At 40.2% G+C, this 16,552-nt stretch overlaps 1 protein-coding gene and 2 long non-coding RNA genes across 4 annotated transcripts; 2 read left to right on the top strand and 1 right to left on the bottom strand.

The window, feature by feature from the left end:
• Positions 1 to 770: 770 nt before the first annotated feature.
• LOC103323135 (Glycosyl hydrolase superfamily protein) lies at positions 771 to 2,320 on the top strand. The gene is made up of 2 exons (XM_008225101.2): positions 771 to 939; positions 1,142 to 2,320. Exons 1-2 carry the CDS (start codon positions 840 to 842, stop codon positions 2,149 to 2,151), a joined length of 1,110 nt encoding a protein of 369 aa, XP_008223323.1. The 5' UTR covers positions 771 to 839; the 3' UTR covers positions 2,152 to 2,320.
• A 681-nt stretch (positions 2,321 to 3,001) lies between these two features.
• On the bottom strand, positions 3,002 to 4,797 carry LOC148920147 (uncharacterized). 2 transcript variants are annotated; one of them, XR_016124494.1, is made up of 3 exons: positions 4,552 to 4,797; positions 4,349 to 4,398; positions 3,002 to 3,162 (listed from the first exon to the last, which is right to left on the bottom strand). It is a non-coding gene; the product is annotated as an uncharacterized LOC148920147 (long non-coding RNA). The 2 variants fall into 2 exon arrangements; XR_016124495.1 differs by having other exon boundaries at positions 4,349 to 4,391.
• An 8,349-nt stretch (positions 4,798 to 13,146) lies between these two features.
• On the top strand, positions 13,147 to 14,125 carry LOC148920146 (uncharacterized). The gene is made up of 2 exons (XR_016124451.1): positions 13,147 to 13,507; positions 13,591 to 14,125. It is a non-coding gene; the product is annotated as an uncharacterized LOC148920146 (long non-coding RNA).
• The last annotated feature ends 2,427 nt before the right edge of the window (positions 14,126 to 16,552 follow it).

Here is a 16,552-nt window from a genome sequence, read left to right as displayed (position 1 = left end):
CTAATTACTGTAAGAGAATAAGACGAGTCAATTAGGTCAAGGAACCTCTCTGTGACTTAATTAACTTTGTTAGGTATTTTAGGTCATCTTCCACTTATACGTCTTTCAATAGTACTAAGATAGAGGTTCAGTGGCCTTTTCTTGAAGGCTTGAAGTTTAGCCGCCTGATGGTGGCGCTAATTAAAGTGATAAAGTCAATGGCATTGATTAATATAGGCACAAAGCTATTAACTAAAAAGATAATTAGATGTTTTGTTACGCAATGTTTTCTGGATTATAGGTGCATGTGCACATGTTGCCAATCACCAACATACAACACTAAACAAACGACGGCTCGTTTGGAAGTGATTTTGAATAGGCCAATTATCACTTCCACAGAGAATCAGTTTAATTTTAACTAACATTGAATATTTTAAAATAATTTTGCCTACTTAGCCAACATATCCCATGTCAATAAGTATGTCATGTGGTTAATCTAAAAAACCTTAGAAAAACCTTCTACTTTCGAAGACTTAGGAGACAACGTCAATAAATATGTCATGTGGTAACCTAAAAAAACCTTAGAAAAACCTTGTACTTTCCAAGACTTATCAGCAGACAATGTCAATGTGTACCACAAACTAATAAAAGGAAACGCCGCCATGGGCCAGTTTGAAAAGTAAATTCAGAGGAGGATAAGCATGCGGATGCATTTTATATTCAGGCTAGCTAGCTAGCTAGAGAAAGCTAGCTTCATCATGATATCTATAAATAAAACCCAAATGGAGATAACATAACACAAATTAGCCAGCTGAAAGCCGAAAGCTGAATATTATTGCCTTGCTGCTGTTCGTTTCTCAATGGCCATGGCCACCTCTAAAACAAGCAATACGTCCATTCCCTTCACCATTACTATAATGCTTCTTTTGGGGCTCCTGGTGGCAAACCTTGGTATAACAGGTCTGAACGTATACCTCATTCAATTTGCAATATATTTCCTTTGGCATATTAGAGAAAAAAAATACTAATTAATGTTGATTAATAGATGCATAAATATCCTATAACTTAAATTTTCTTGATGTATAATATGTGTACATAAGTAATGTATTGATGTACGTATACACACATAACAAATTTTCCGGACGTATATTTATATATGCAGGTGTACAATCCGTAGGTGTATGTTATGGAATGCTGGGCAACAATCTACCATCCCACGCAGAAGTTATATCTCTTTACAAATCAAATAACATCAAACAAATGAGAATTTACGATCCAAACCAATCCGCTCTACAAGCTCTTCGAGGCTCCAACATCGAGCTCATGCTTGGTGTCCCAAACCAAGACCTTGAACGACTCGCAACCAACCCTTCCGAAGCGCAAACATGGGTACAAACAAATGTCTTGAATTTCCGGCAAAGCGTGAGATTCAAATACATTGCGGTTGGAAACGAAGTGAGCCCTGTTTATGGAGACACTACTAGGCTGGCTCAGTTTGTCCTCCCCGCAATGAAGAACATATACAATGCAATCAGATCAGCTGGCCTTCAAGACCAAATCAAGGTCTCAACTGCCATAGAGACGGGATTGATAGGCAACTCCTACCCTCCGTCACAAGGCGCTTTTCGCGGTGATGTGAGAGCTTATTTGGACCCAATTATAGGGTTCTTGGTTTATGCCAAATCACCACTACTTGCTAACATCTATACATATTTTAGTTATATTGGAAATCCTAGAGATATTTCTCTTCCTTATGCTTTGTTCACTTCACCATCAGTTATGGCATGGGATGGTGACAAAGGGTACCAAAACCTGTTTGATGCAATGCTGGACGCTTTGTACTCGGCTGTTGAGAGAGCTGGAGGAGGCTCTTTGGAGGTTGTTGTGTCGGAAAGTGGGTGGCCTTCGGCAGGTGCGTTTGGGGCATCAACGGATAATGCGAGGACTTATTACTCGAATTTGATTCGGCATGTGAAAGAGGGTACCCCAAAGAGACCTAAAAGATCCATAGAGACTTACTTGTTTGCCGTGTTTGATGAGAATAACAAACTAGGTGAAGAGACAGAGAGACACTTTGGGGTGTTCTTCCCAACTAAAGAGCCAAAGTATAACCTCAATTTCGGTACTTCGGCTGGGTATAATACTACAAATACCCTTAAAACTGACATGTAATTACCGTTGGTTTCTTTCGATCCCCAAGTGCTGTTCTTAAAAATTAAAATAAGAGAAGTGAGCAGCAAACTCTTTTATTATTATTATTTATCGCATGTGTAAGTGAGTTCTATTTCTTCTATCTATGTAAAACATGTGGTCAGCAATAACGAAAGAAAATTCATATCAATACTAGCAGCCCTTACAAGATCATCCATATCCATAAACACCCAACCCAACTTACAAGATTATCAAAATTACAGAGAGATCCAAATCCAAATTAACTAATTAATCTCTCATGATTAATTCTACAAATTAATTAATCTTCGTCTTCATATAATCAACAGATTTTCTTTCAGCCTTGATTGATTCATGTATAGGTGTTGCCAAAGTCAAAAATTCCGATCTTACCGCCCTTGCATCCGGTAATGGTATTCCCACGAACGTCGAAAGTATCACAGTCTGATCTCGCACCAGTCCCCTTTTTTTTCCCTTTCTTTTTTCTGTCACCCTTGGGCTCCGAGGGGCTCGTAGCTGGTTGATCTTGAAGCCCAGCACTTGAGGAGGAACTATCATGTGGTGACTTTAAGCCCTCATCACTCTCATCTGGTTGATCATGATCATGTGCTGCAGGATTAGTACATGGGGCTGCATTTGTAAGAGCAGCAGGAGCTGGAGGGTTGGGATTGTATTTGGAAGATGGCTCTGGAGTGTCGTTGTTGTTGTTGCGCCAGCACAACGCCTTCCACATATGGCTAAATATCATTGTGTTTGTTGGAAGCCGAAGAGCGCATGCCTGGTCCACTTTAAACACATCATCAAGCATAGAGATGGTTACAGTGGAGGAATCCGAATATATCAAAGTGTCAGCTTTATTGCCAAGCTATATTATATATTCCCAATCCAAATGCATGTAGAGCGTAAATTTACACTTTCAAGCAGTTGAATTTCAAACAAAAGAATATCACATTCGTCCATTGGTCTTCTTCCTCTTCCTTTACATGCGTGGACCGCAGTTGGCATCTGCATACACTGCAGCATTTAAAAACAGATGTTAGACCCTGCTACTGTTAGTGTTTTCAGGTGTTTGTACTCAGAATTTGCAGAAGGAAACAAAAGGAGGAAGAAGCAAGAAGAATTATCAGAAAATCTGTCTGCTATACGTGTAGCAGCAGAGTGTTCATTCACAGCTCTCTCTTACAACCTCACGCACATAGTGTGGGGGATATATCTGTTATGCACAGTAGCTGGATCTCTTACATCACAAGATGATCTCAGCCGTTCACTTAGGCAACCAATAGGAAGCTTACACTTGTCATAAAAAGAAATAAAATGGAAAACTAATTAAACTAACTCTTAAGTCAGCTTAAGGCTTATAATTCAACACTCCCCTTTAAGTCTTGCGCTGATTTAACTAATACGTTGGCATCCAACGTCATGCCAAGGTAGTAGGGTCTAAACCACACACTAAAGTTGTGTATTAGGAATGATAGATCTTTTTAACACAATTACAAGAGTAAAACATTTATTTAAAATAAAATTAAAAAATAATAATAATCAATGATAATTAGTCACTAGGACTCCGCGTTGACTCAACAACTTTCGAGTTGGAACGATCCGAGTCTGATGACTCAGCAACGATCGAGTGAGGCAATTGACTGGTCAATTACAAAAGTAGCTTCAATTCAAATTACTTCTTTGAAGTTATTCTGTGGATTTGCTCGACCTTCTCTTTTTGAGGGTTTTTTTTTTGTTTTATTTTTGTTTTTGGAATAGTTGCTTTATTAAAAAATAATAAGCACCATAAGAGTATAAAAGATAACATGGTAAGAACTATATACCACTTAATTGAAAATTATATAACATGGTAAGAATTGAATTCTCAAAGATATATAGTGAATGAATTAGTTATTTTAAAATCTAATTAAGTTAAATCCCTAACCGTCCATCCATGGAGGATCAAAATTACATGTAACAGTAATTTTTTTGTTTTTATTTTGATACAAGCAATATTAGGGAGATGAAAAATCGAATCTATGACCTTGGGTGACCACTTAAGCTCTAAGCCCTTTACTCTAACAATGATAATTTTGGCTATCGACTTTCATCATGGAGTTTGGCGCACCCATGAATTTTATAGAGGATATGCAATTTTGAAAAGGCTAAAAGATTTATAAAGAAAAATTGAATCAAATAAACGAATTATAATTGATCATACTTCGAGTTGTGCGCTCGTAGCCTCTTCCTTCTCATCTTTGCTACTGAATACTAATCAAAAGAGTCAAATCAGCAAAAATAAAATAAGAATCAAATTACAAAAAAGGGGGGGAAAAAGAAGAAGAAACAAATTGGCTTTTGGTCAAGGTAGTCCAGTCCAAGAATAAACCACATGTTGATGTGGAGCAGGTGCAGGGGGATAACCTGGATAAGGATAAGGTAGTCCAGGATTAGTTCTACTAACACAGTTGGTATTGTACAACATTGACTCTGGACTACAGTGCTCGAACATAGTGGGATGGGTAAGTTCGATAATTGTGTTTGTTTGGTTGTGGCAGATTGGAGGCTTGAAAATAGATTGGTTTGCCTACAGTCCGGTTTTAGGCATGCTATTCTAGTCAGATTGTAGTTCATATATATGGAAAGTGGAAGGAATAAATATGAAGCCTTAGCTTAACTCCCAAGCTAATAATGAATATCGTGTAAGTGTCATCTTGTGAGTACATATATATATCTTCTCTTTTGATGATTTTATTTTATTTAATTTTTTGGGTAAAATGAGGTCTTAAGCCCGAAACAAGAAAGCTCAAATTGATCGTAACTATATGTTTTTTTCAGGGGAAATACAAAGGGTAAAGAGAACAAGAGTGGGAAATGCCAATAAATGCGTGGAGTCTATGTAGAAACTCAAAGCCTAAAAGGGTGATGCGAAGGATGTAGGAAAAATATACATATATTGTACAAGTTTTCTTTTCTACTTTTCTTTCATACATTTTCCTTCATTTCTCCTCCTCTTTCTCATTTCCTCAACCATTATTGATTCTCTTTTCCTCCATGTACTTTCTCTTTGATCTCTAACAAGAAAAGATACAAAAGTGAAATATTTAAGGGCGCCAAAAAGAAGGAGCCCAAATGGTACCTAACAAACGTTATCCAAAAGCATAGTTTCTCTCTTAGAAAACAAAATTCTCAAAAAACTTTAAAACATATACATGTGAATAGAATAATAGACTCGGTTAATGCTCTAGATTCTTGGTGTCTTTATAAGCACGATCGTCCAATTTTTAGTTGCAATAAATTAAGGAATAAAAGAAATATGTGGAGTTCATATAGGCATCACATAAAATATGTGGAACGAATGAATTGAGGGACTTTTTGTTTTATTGAAACGCAGATGTAAATTCAAAGACCATTTAAGTCAAAAACTCATATTTATTAATATTGTTGAATATTATAAGGACTGAAATAGCACGATACATTATTAAAAAAGAAAAAGAAAAAGAGGTCTGCGAGCGCCAGATATTGAATGATCAATACTCGTTGCCGAAGTCACAAAATCCGACAATTTTCTTCGCTTGGTTCCTCTGAATTTTGTTATCCTCAAAGTTGAAAGTAGAGTTAATATTGGAGCGGCCATCCTGTTTGTCAGTACCGCTGCAGCCCTCGGTCTTCTTGTTGCCAAAGTTGAATACTCCGACGGTGTCGCCTTTGTTGTCGCATACATCATTTCCGCGAAAGTTGAAAGCTTTGGGTCCCTTTCCTTTGGGACTATTAGAATTAATGTTAGGAGCAGGCTCTCGATAATTTCTTTTGGTTACGGAAGTCTCGTCTGGATTAGTTTTGGGAAAGCAGAAACAAGTTGTCATTATGTCTCAATCGTTTGGAGGTTAAGCGGAGGCTCAAAATGAAGTACAAAGGTTGATAATTTGCCTTGTCCGCTAGCTTTATCTTAAAACGTGATGAGAATAATATATAAGCATGCATGTCACATCCCTTTTATATTGATGATGAAAGAAGAGGAATCTCTAGAAGTAACCCTTGGCTTGCTTGCCAAGCTACTATCTATGCTGCCTTCAGAAGACACTGAAAATTGGCGATGCAAGTTTTCTCTAGAGGATGCTATTTTGATTGAAAATGAAAGCCTAAAGTATTCGCCCTATTATTTCGAACAGCGTCGCACCTCAACTTTAATCAACTATTTTTTTTTTAACTAACCAACATTGCATTATTACATTGGATTCCACAACATACATGGCTGTATCTTCCACGTTATACATGGTTGTATCTTCCACATGCATGATGATGATTGAATATTTTTTCAACGATCCAAATCCTGTATTTTTCAAGCCTTTATTCATAGATCATTTTTGTAAAAAAAAGGAAAAAAAAAGAAAAAGGTAAATTGAAAATCATGAAGGCATCTAGTTGGGACCAATAAAATCAACAAACACGATTTGCTTCCAAAAGACTAAAATAATAACCATCTATTTGAGTGGTCAAATAATTTTGAATTCAAGTGATTTTTTACAAAAATGATATTTGGGGTAATATCTAAAAATTAGACTGTTCGGATCATTGAAATACAATACATGATGAACCCTACAAGTAGGGGCGAAGACAGCATAGGACCAGAGTGGTCCGCTGCCCCTCCTCAATTTTATTTTATTTTAAAAATAGTTCTTTGCTGCTATGCATATTATCATGTTTTGTGATGTTTAAATTATATTATAGGCCCAAACCAAGTTCCTGGTATTTGTCTACCAAGTCGAAACGTCACGTTTTCATTCTAAGCTCCCCTCACTCTTGTAAAACAATTCCCAAAACTAGGGCTGTGCGGTTGGACCGCAAATACCGGTGGTGTCCGACCGATATGTCCGGTCCGGGCAGACCGTTGACTTTTCCGGTCAATGACCAGTTGTGGTTGGACAACCGAGCCGAAATGCTGCAGATGCGGATGCGTTGCAGAAACCAAAGCCGTCGGCAACCGCAACTGACCGATATATATATTTTTTAATACACATGCAGAAGAAACTAGCCGTCTACTTCCCACCTTCTTAGACTTGCACTTCATTATCGAACTCTCGACTCAAGTTCTCCTCGCTGCTCTCTCATCGACTCTCTCTCTCTCTCTCTCATATATTGTTTGTGCAAATAATCTCTAGGAGAATATTCACTTCTAGATCCTTCAACCTTCGATCTTCCTTCTCTCTCTTCCTCGATTCCTGTAAAACAGATTGGAGTAAATAGACCACACTGGGTGTTAGCCAAAGGCCCTCCGATGCCTAAGTTAGTACGAGTGTTTATAGAAAAACAATAGCTAAGCAAAGAGTACGGAGTAGTGTTTATGTAGGTGAAACCGGGTAGTGGTGGCCGGCCGTGTGGAGAAAATATGGAGAGTGGAGAGGGAGAAAGAGCTTCGGGTATTTTTCTCGGGTATAAGGAGTAGGTTTAAGATGTACTTTGAATGATGAATGAAGTCATCTATTTATAGGAGCCTCGGGGCTAGGGTTTCGTAGAGAATATGCTGAGTTTATTCTCTACCCAAATTCGTAGGGATCGAGTCGAACTGAGATAATATCTGATTTAATGATATTATCTCTTTTTATGGAGATAATATCTGAATTAAATAATATTATCTCTTTTTATGAAGATAATATCTGAGATAATGACATTATCTTCTCTTTATTAGGATAATATTTTAATTAATGATATTATCTTATTAAATAAAGATAATATCATTTAATTAAGATATTTATCCCAATTAATTAATTGGCCAGATAAACTGGTTCAATTAATTAATTAAAAGAAATAATCTTCTTTTCCACGTGGCTTGCTGTGATTGGAGACGAAAATATCTGCTCCCAAATGCCCCCCAGCTTCTGCGTGACACTTTGTGGCATGTAGGAGATGAAATTATTTTTTTCGGGCCCTCCAATTGAGTCTGGGCTTTCTTCTGTGAGTTGAACTCCTTTTGCAGATCGGATTCTCAATTGGTGTAGGCTTCTGATTGTTGTTGGAGTTGGATTCCTAGTAGGAAAGAGCTTGAGATTCCTTCTTGACCCGGGTTGTCCAACTTGTATAAATACATGGCTTCTCTTCACTCTTTCTTACATTGCAAACTTAACTTCTCTACTTTCTAGCTTGAGAAAGATCTTGGAGAATTTTGTACTGCTTGTTCGAAGAGAGGAGTTGCCGTGCATCCCAAAGTAAGTCGAGTCTGCTGAGCGACGATCAGGAGGAAGTTGGTGGACTGCCCCCTGCTAAGGATGTCGATAGATGGAAGCAGGATGGTCCGAGCCTTGATGATTTGCTGCTGGACATAAGGAGTGTTTTGCTAAACTCCCCTAAAAGAGGAAGGCTGATGTTAGTCTTCGAGAGCTCAAGCCTGATGAGTTTGGAGATCGTGATATGCTCCGTAAAGTAGTCCGTGCGCGATCTAGCTCACTTGTTGAGAGGCAAAGAGATGCGGATGCTCCTTTTCGAAATTTGAGTCGTTTGTACCAGTCGAAGATTGGAAGTCGATCTGGGCAGTCTGCTCATCCATCCAACCATCATGTTTCAACTGTTGAGTCACGAGTAGTCAAGCATGGAGTGGATTCATCATCGCCAATTCCTTTGGAAGTGAGGTTGACTGAGGCTAAGAAAGCAAGAGAGTCATTTGCACAGGTGAAGGGCTCTTCGCAACGTCGCAGCTGATCCCAATGTGGACAAGTCCACCCTTGCAGAGGATGCAGCGTGTTTGATCCGCTCAAGACGAACTTTCTGTCAAGTCCATCCATTTGTGCCGAAATGGTTCATCAAATCACAGTCATGGCGATCTTGGTACTTTCCCAAGTCTTTCCTTGGAAAAACAAAAGGAAGCAACATTTCTTCTCCTTCAAAAAGGAGGTGGGGGCAGACGTTGAGGATCAGGAAGGTGGAAGCTGAGAGTGTGGTTGATCGACATGACGCCAAGTGGCTGCAGATCGGGATCTCCTGCTGGCGTCTCGGAGTAGATGAAGACTTCTTTATCTCTTTTTAGCTTTTGTAGTCTGCTTTCTCATTTAGAGTAATTGGTCTTGCCTGACCGTCTTCTTTTTGTTGAACTTTGGCCGGTTGGTCACTTTACTAAGGAAATTTCAGTTATTTTTTCAACTTCAATTTGCATAGTGTCTTGTGAACTGCTTGAGTGTTTTGGGTTGAGGCATATTTTGCCTACGTCCGGAGACGTGTCGATGAGGGTGGCCCGTTTGGCCTATGTCCGGAGGACGTGTCGAGAGTGACCCGTTTGGCCTCGTCCGCAGATGTGTCGATGATAGTGGCCCATTTGGCCTACGTCCGAGACTTGTCGATGATAGTGACCCGTTTAGCCTACGTCCGAAGACGTGTCGATGTGTGTGACCCGTTTGGTCTACGTCCGGAGACATGTCGATGATAGTGGCCCGCTTGGCCTTACATGGGGACGTGTCGATGATAGTGGCCCGTTTGGCCTACGTCCGGAGACGTGTCGATATGTGACCCGTTTGGCCTACGTCCGGAGACGTGTCGATGATAATGGCCCGTTTGGCCTACGTCCGGAGACGTGTCGATGTGTGACTTGGTTGGCCTACGTCCGAAGACGTGTCGATGATAGTGGCCCGTTTGGATGTCGGGACGGTCGATGTGTGTGACTACATTGCCTGCTTAAGCCGAGCTGATAGGTGAAGAGCTTCATGGATAGTACCCTTGGAGGTGATGGGTATTTCATTGTCTTAGAACTTCCTTCCATTGAAAGATGATGAAAGGTTCGTCTTCCACAACTTGGTAGCTAGTGACGGCTTAGGAGACGGAAGTCGCCTGCTTGATCTTTCTCTTTGCCCCCGGTGGTCGGCCTGGGCTTTTGGAGTCAGCTAGGATCGTGTTGATCTATATGACCTTTTTCGTGGAGGTTCATCGTTAGCTGCGTCACAATCCTTGATTTGCTGGATAACCCTCCTTGCGATGAATTTCGTGCAATGGCCGCTCTCGACTAGATCTTCAAGGTGTCTTTTCCAGCGGCAGATCGTTTGTGTAATGACCATGCCCTTCATGGAATGTGCAGTATCTTGGTATCCTTTTGGTTGGGTTTCCCTTTAAAGGCGATGGTTTCTTCAACCAAGGCATGTCTTTTACTTGGGCCAGGATCTGGTGTATCGGGATAGTGAACTTGGTGTAGCTCTCCACCTGCCAAGCACCTTCACGAGGTCGTGATCTCGCGCTTGCCGTTCTCTTAGCTTGCCCTCGGCTACTTGATCACCTTCTTCATGGCGATCCGGTCGTCGTCCCATAATGCGTAGCGCTCTGCTATAGCGAAGACTTCTACCAGTGTTTGGCGAGGATAGATGGTCAGCTCGCGACATTCACATTATTGGCAACCCCTTTGAAGGTAGAGGACGCAATTTGGTCATCATATCCTACAATGTTTGCCCTCTCCGCTTTGAACCTCTTGATGTAGTCTCGCAGGATTCATTGGACTTCTTGTGCAGGTTGAACAGATGGTCAGGATTCTTCTTGATTGACCGATAAGAAGTGTATTCTTTAGTGAAGACATAAGCAAGCTCCTTGAAGCTACTGATCGACCGAATGGCAGGGTGTGAAACGAGCCTGCTCCTTGCAAAGTCATTGCAAACACCTTGCACATTAGCGCGTCTTCGGCTTTGTAGAGGATCATAAGGCTCTTAAAATGCTTCAGATGGCTTTCGGGATCGGAATCGCCTTTGAAGCATGTAAAAGAGGGCGTTGAGAATCGTTTGGGAGCAGCCTGCTCAATTTGACGGTGAAAGGTGATGAGTTTGCTCGGTCTACCTCAACACGTAGTGCATCTTCGAAATTTTCACCAATCTTTAAGTTTCAAGTCGGTTATTCACAAGCTTCTCAACGTCTTCCGCATACATGGCTAGTCGGTCACGTTGATGACTTTTACGATTTGGGTGAGACCGAGTAACTTCCTCGTTGGTTTGCAAGGGTTGATCTTCTCGGCTGCGCTACCTAGGCGGCGTGTTGGTGGACCTTGCTTGCGAGGGATTTTCTGTAACTTGGCGATGAGAATTTGTTCTTCGAGAGCGGTCAGTGGAGTGCCTTTCTTCACGGTCCTCATTGTGCGGGTTACCAAGTTGACCTCCTTGGGGGCCTAGCCTTTCGTGAATATTTCTCTGCGAGCAGGTAGTGGAGCACCTCTTCATGATCCGATTGCGGCGATTGTCATTTTGACCTCCCTGGGAACCTAGCCTTTCATGAACATTTCCCTGCGGGCCCAAGCGAGCGCAAATGTCAAGTCGTGGGCTGAGTCTTTCTCGCACGTTGCTTTGTGTGTGGCTTGCAGATGCTTGTGACATGACAACAAGTTGATCACGTTGTTGTCCCTCTCCTTGTCTGCCCATTCCTGCTCGACCTGCTTGGTACCCATCGAGCTGCCGATAGGTGCGTTCATCCATCATTCTCTCTTTGCCCGGTTGTCCAAGGTTAAGGTTTTGAACCAAGTTTATTTGGTGGAGGAGCTGCCTCATCAGATTGGTTTGGTCGTCCATCCTCTGAGCTAGCTGGTCAACTCTCATATTAAGATCTGCTTGACTTCGTGGATCGGGAGGAGAGAAGTGTGTGGAGCCCAATTGCACATGGGCTAGGGTTTCATTGGATGTGTATGAAGGAGCATGCGTCGAGCGTGGAGGCAATGGAGGGAATGCTTGAAGTTGCTCCAAGACCGGGCCTAAGTCAGTGTTGGTAACGAGCCCACCTTGATAGGAGGTTCCACCATGCTTGGTAGCGGTGCCACGGAGGTTGCTAGATCCGACTGCGGGTCTGGTATGGCACGGTGGTGAGAGGTGGTGGTGCCACCATGTCGATCGCGGGATCGTGGGTGGAGTGGCTTTGGGTCGTCGCGGATTTAGCCATCGCGGCGGTTTTGCTCCTCGTGCGCTTGCTTCCAACCATGGTTGTTTGGAAGGCTTCGGTGGATTGGACAATAGGAGGAACGAATTCCTTGAGCACGCGTTGAGTATAACTCGTGCTCTCAATGAAAGCACCAAATGTTTGTGCAAATAATCTCACGGGAGAATATTCGCTTCTAGATCCTTCAACCTTCGATCTTCCTTCTCTCTCTTCCTCGATTCCTGTAAAACAGATTGGAGTAAATAGACCACACCCGGGGGGTGTTAGCCAAAGGCCCTCCGATGCCTAAGTTAGTTCGAGTGTTTGTAGAAAAACAATAGCTAAGCAAAGGGTACGGAGTAGTGTTTATGTAGGGTGTAAACCAGTGGCCGGAGCCGTGTGTGGTGGCCGGGCCGTGTGGAGAAAATATGGAGAGTGGAGAGGGAGAAAGAGCTTCGGGTATTTTTCTCGGGTATAAGGAGTAGGTTTAGATGTACCTTGAATGATGAATGAAGTCATCTATTTATAGGAGCCTCGGGGCTAGGGTTTCGTAGAGAATATGCTGAGTTTATTCTCTACCCAAATTGTAGGATCGAGTCAGTGAGATAATATCGATTTAATGATATTATCTCTTTTTATGGAGATAATATCTGAATTAAATGATATTATCTCTTTTTATGAAGATAATATCTGAGATAATGACATTATCTTCTCTTTATTAGGATAATATCTTAATTAATGATATTATCTTATAAATAAAGATAATATCATTAATTAAGATATTTATCCCAATTAATTAATTGGCCAGATAAACTGGTTCAATTAATTAATTAAAAGAAATAATCTTCTTTTTCACGTGGCGTGTTGTGATTGGAGACAAAAATATCTGCTCCCACATATATGGCCTTACAAGCACTGAAGCCTCCTCCTTCTCCCTCATCTCTGCTCTATCATCGCTGCCGCCACCCATCTCTCTACTCTCACCTTTACATCTCTGTATTTTGAACTTCTCTCTGTGTTCAAGTCGAAAGTGGCCAAGAGCCTAATTGTAAAACATATTCTTTAAAATAAAAAGATGAAGTAATTAAACTTAAAAATTAATTGGGAAGTGGGAGGAGGAGGCGTGCACGTGAAAGAAAGAGAGGTGAGGTGATGTGTTGGTCGACAACATTATGACACCAACATCAATGTTATTTTTTCAATTTTTAACTTTGCATTAAATAATAATATTTATTTTTAATCTATTTTTTCTCACTTTTACTTTTCTTCCTTTCTCCCTACATATTTTTGGTAATTGAAAACTCATCTTCTCCTTCCTTTCGAACCCTCTCCCTTAAACCCAGCAACCATCTTTGTAATTCCAGTACCACAGTGACTCTTCTTTCTAGCAAAATCTCCATCAACTAGATCTGGAACTGCAATTCAAACCCTCCTAGCGTGCAATTGTCCCAGATTTCATCACCTCCCTCTTGTCTGTTGCAAGTTTGGTAACTGATCGATACCGCAGCCACCCACGGTAACCGGCACCTTCGATAACCGTCTTTGTGCGGTGTGGCATTGGTTTGGATTTTGGCTAAACTGAGTGGCGGATCTGTGCAGGCGGAAAACTCCATAAGAGATGCTGGAGTTGCACCTCTGCTCAGACTAGAGACGCACGCAAGGTGTTCGATGAAATGTGCAAATGGCCTGGGCGTTGTGCTGCTGGTGCTGCAAGCTGCGTTGAGCGCGCGCTTCTTTTTTTGTTTATAACAAAGCCTGGCCAAAAGGACGTCGTTTTGCACCAGGTTTAAAAATAAAAATAAAAAGGAACACGTTTATATGGACACGGGTTGATAATTTTGATTCGTACGAAGAGAGAGATGAAGTTTTCTGTTTTGCAATCAATCTACGATCTTGTAATCTGCCAGATTTCCCCCCCTTCTTTTTTTTTTTGTTTGTGGCTAGACAGTTAGCTATCTCTTCTGTATTTGTAGTGTATCCGAGTATCTGATTTTACTGAAATCCAAGATTTAGGATCTTTGTCAAATATGGTGGTCACTCCATTTGTATTAGTTTCTTGTAAACATAAAGATCTTGGTGACCCCTTCTGTTAGATTTTCAGTAAATATCAAAGCTTGCTAATTTCAACTTTAAAGCTTGGGCAATATCACAAATATTCAACTTCCAAGATTTGATTTTCCAAGCTAGGTAGAACCCCCGACAATTATTTCCTAGCCATGTCGTGCTCCCTCTCTGCCTTCTCAGCCGCCTCCGTGGCCGGCACCAGCCAACCAACATGGTAGAATTTGATAAATATATGGCAATACTACCTCTCCTCAACATCCCCTACTGTTGTGATTATCTTTTTATGCTAAGTGTTTTGTGATGTTCACTCCTAATTACTTATATAGAGTAAGTTAAACCTACTGAAGTGATCTTCTAATCAACTTAGGATTACAAAGACTTATTGTTTATTAGGAACTCAAAACCTATCTCGATTAGGCAAGCCTGTAAACAGTGTTCAATAAGGATAATGAAGGCTTAAGGGTTCCTAGTTCTACAAGGATTGGAATGGATTAATCCTATAGCATGAAGGATATCTCTAAGTGTTTCTTGATGGGCAAGACACTTAGAGAGATGCATATAAATAGAAGGCTCCCTCCTAGATCCGAAACACACAACACAGCTAAACAGAAATTCACCCATCAGAGTTATAGCTATAAGGATGGATTCTCAGGAGAAGAACTTCTATACTTTGCGCTGCCAATCTGTTCCAGCATCATCCAATCTGCGCCAGCACCATGTCAGACTCAGGTTAGTGTTAAACATGTTATGGCTTTAAAGAATTAACACATCAAGCTTGACTTTGTTTAATATATTTATCGAGCTAAGCTTGTTTTGTTTGTTTCTTTTAGGAGTGGAGCTCAAACAAGCTAAAAATCAGTCGAGCTAAGCTTAGTTTAATGATAAATAGTGATTAGAAATTATAAACTCATATATAGTCCTATCATACGTTGGTTTGCATTCTGTTATCATATGTATGTAGTCCTCAAAAAAAGGTAATTATACTATTTTGAGAATGTGTTTGGTAAAAAGCTGTTGAAGTGAAAGAGCTTTCTTCTTTTCTTTTCGTCTTTAAATTCACTATATAAAAGAATAATGGCCCACCTATTAGAGCACTTCCACCCATTTGTTATGGCAAAAGGTAAAAGACAGTAAATAATGTTACTATTCAAGCCTCATATAAAATTAAGATTTTTTTTTAATTTTTAATTTTAATTTTTTACTTTTTCAATTTACTCATGACAGGACCAATTTATGCATATAAGAAATAAAATAGTATTATACATCCAAAAAAGAAAAGAAAAAAAAAGAAAAAAAAGAAAAAGAGGCCTGCAAGCGTGGGATATTGAAGGATCAATACTCGTTGCCGAAGTCACAAAATCCGACGGTTTTCTTGGCCTGGTTCCTTTGAATTTTAATATCTTCAAAGTTGAAAACAAGATTGGAGCCGCCATCCTGCTTGTCAGTGGAGCCCGCGGTCTTCTTGTTGCCGAAGTTAAATACTCCGACGGTTTCACCTTTGTTGTCGCAGATTTCGTTCCCCCGAAAGTTGAAAGCTTTGGATCCTTTTCCTTTGGGATTATTAGAATTAGTGTTAGAAGCAGGCTCTCGATCATTTCTTTTGCTTACGGAAGTCTCTTCTGGATTAGTTTTGGGAAGGCAGAAACAAGTTGTCATTATGTACTCTCAGTTTGGAGGGTAATCGGAGGCTCAAAATGAAGTACAGAGGTTGATAATTTGCCTTGTTCTCTAGCTTTATCTTAAAAGATGATGAGAATATATAAAGCAAGCATGTCACATCCCTTTTATATTGATGATGAAAGAGGAGGAATCTCTTGAGGTAACCCTTAGCTTGCTTGCCAAGCTACTATGTATGCTGCCTTTGGAAGAACCTGAAAATTGGCGAGCACGTTCTCTCTCAAAAAAGCTATATTGATTGAAAAGGAATGTCTATTCTATGGAAAAAATATTCCACTAACTTTATTCAAAGTATAAAGTATTCGCGCTATTATTTCGAACAACGTCACACCTCAACTTTTCTCAACTATTTTTTTTAACCAACAAACATTGCATTATTACATTGGATTCTACAACATACATGATTGCATCATCATGATGAATGCCTTGCACCATTTATATACATATATATATATATATATATAAATTCCCATTCTTTTGAAGGATTCCTATAATAATTTTATTTGAGGGGCACCTGAAATTGGTACTTAGGCGAAGAAGGTAAATTAAAACCCTCATGGATAGATCTAAGACAATAATGATTAAATGTTCATAGTAACAATATGACTAGTCAACTACTGGTCATAGACCTATGAAGAAGCAATCTAGAACCTAGATTCACAACATATCAATTATTAACACCTGCAATCTTAGAAGAAAGCTAAGTGACACCCCAAGTCAATCTAGGCATCATTAACGCTAACAACAACTAGAGTGGAGAGTGTGTGAACATTCATCATAATTATACACATATATTGAACAAGTATGGCTAGTCATATTA

Source organism: Prunus mume, linkage group LG2 (assembly GCF_029339155.1).
Source record: "Prunus mume cultivar Tortuosa linkage group LG2, ASM2933915v1, whole genome shotgun sequence".
NCBI lineage: Eukaryota > Viridiplantae > Streptophyta > Magnoliopsida > Rosales > Rosaceae > Prunus > Prunus mume.
This window is presented reverse-complemented; position numbering and strand designations above follow the sequence as displayed.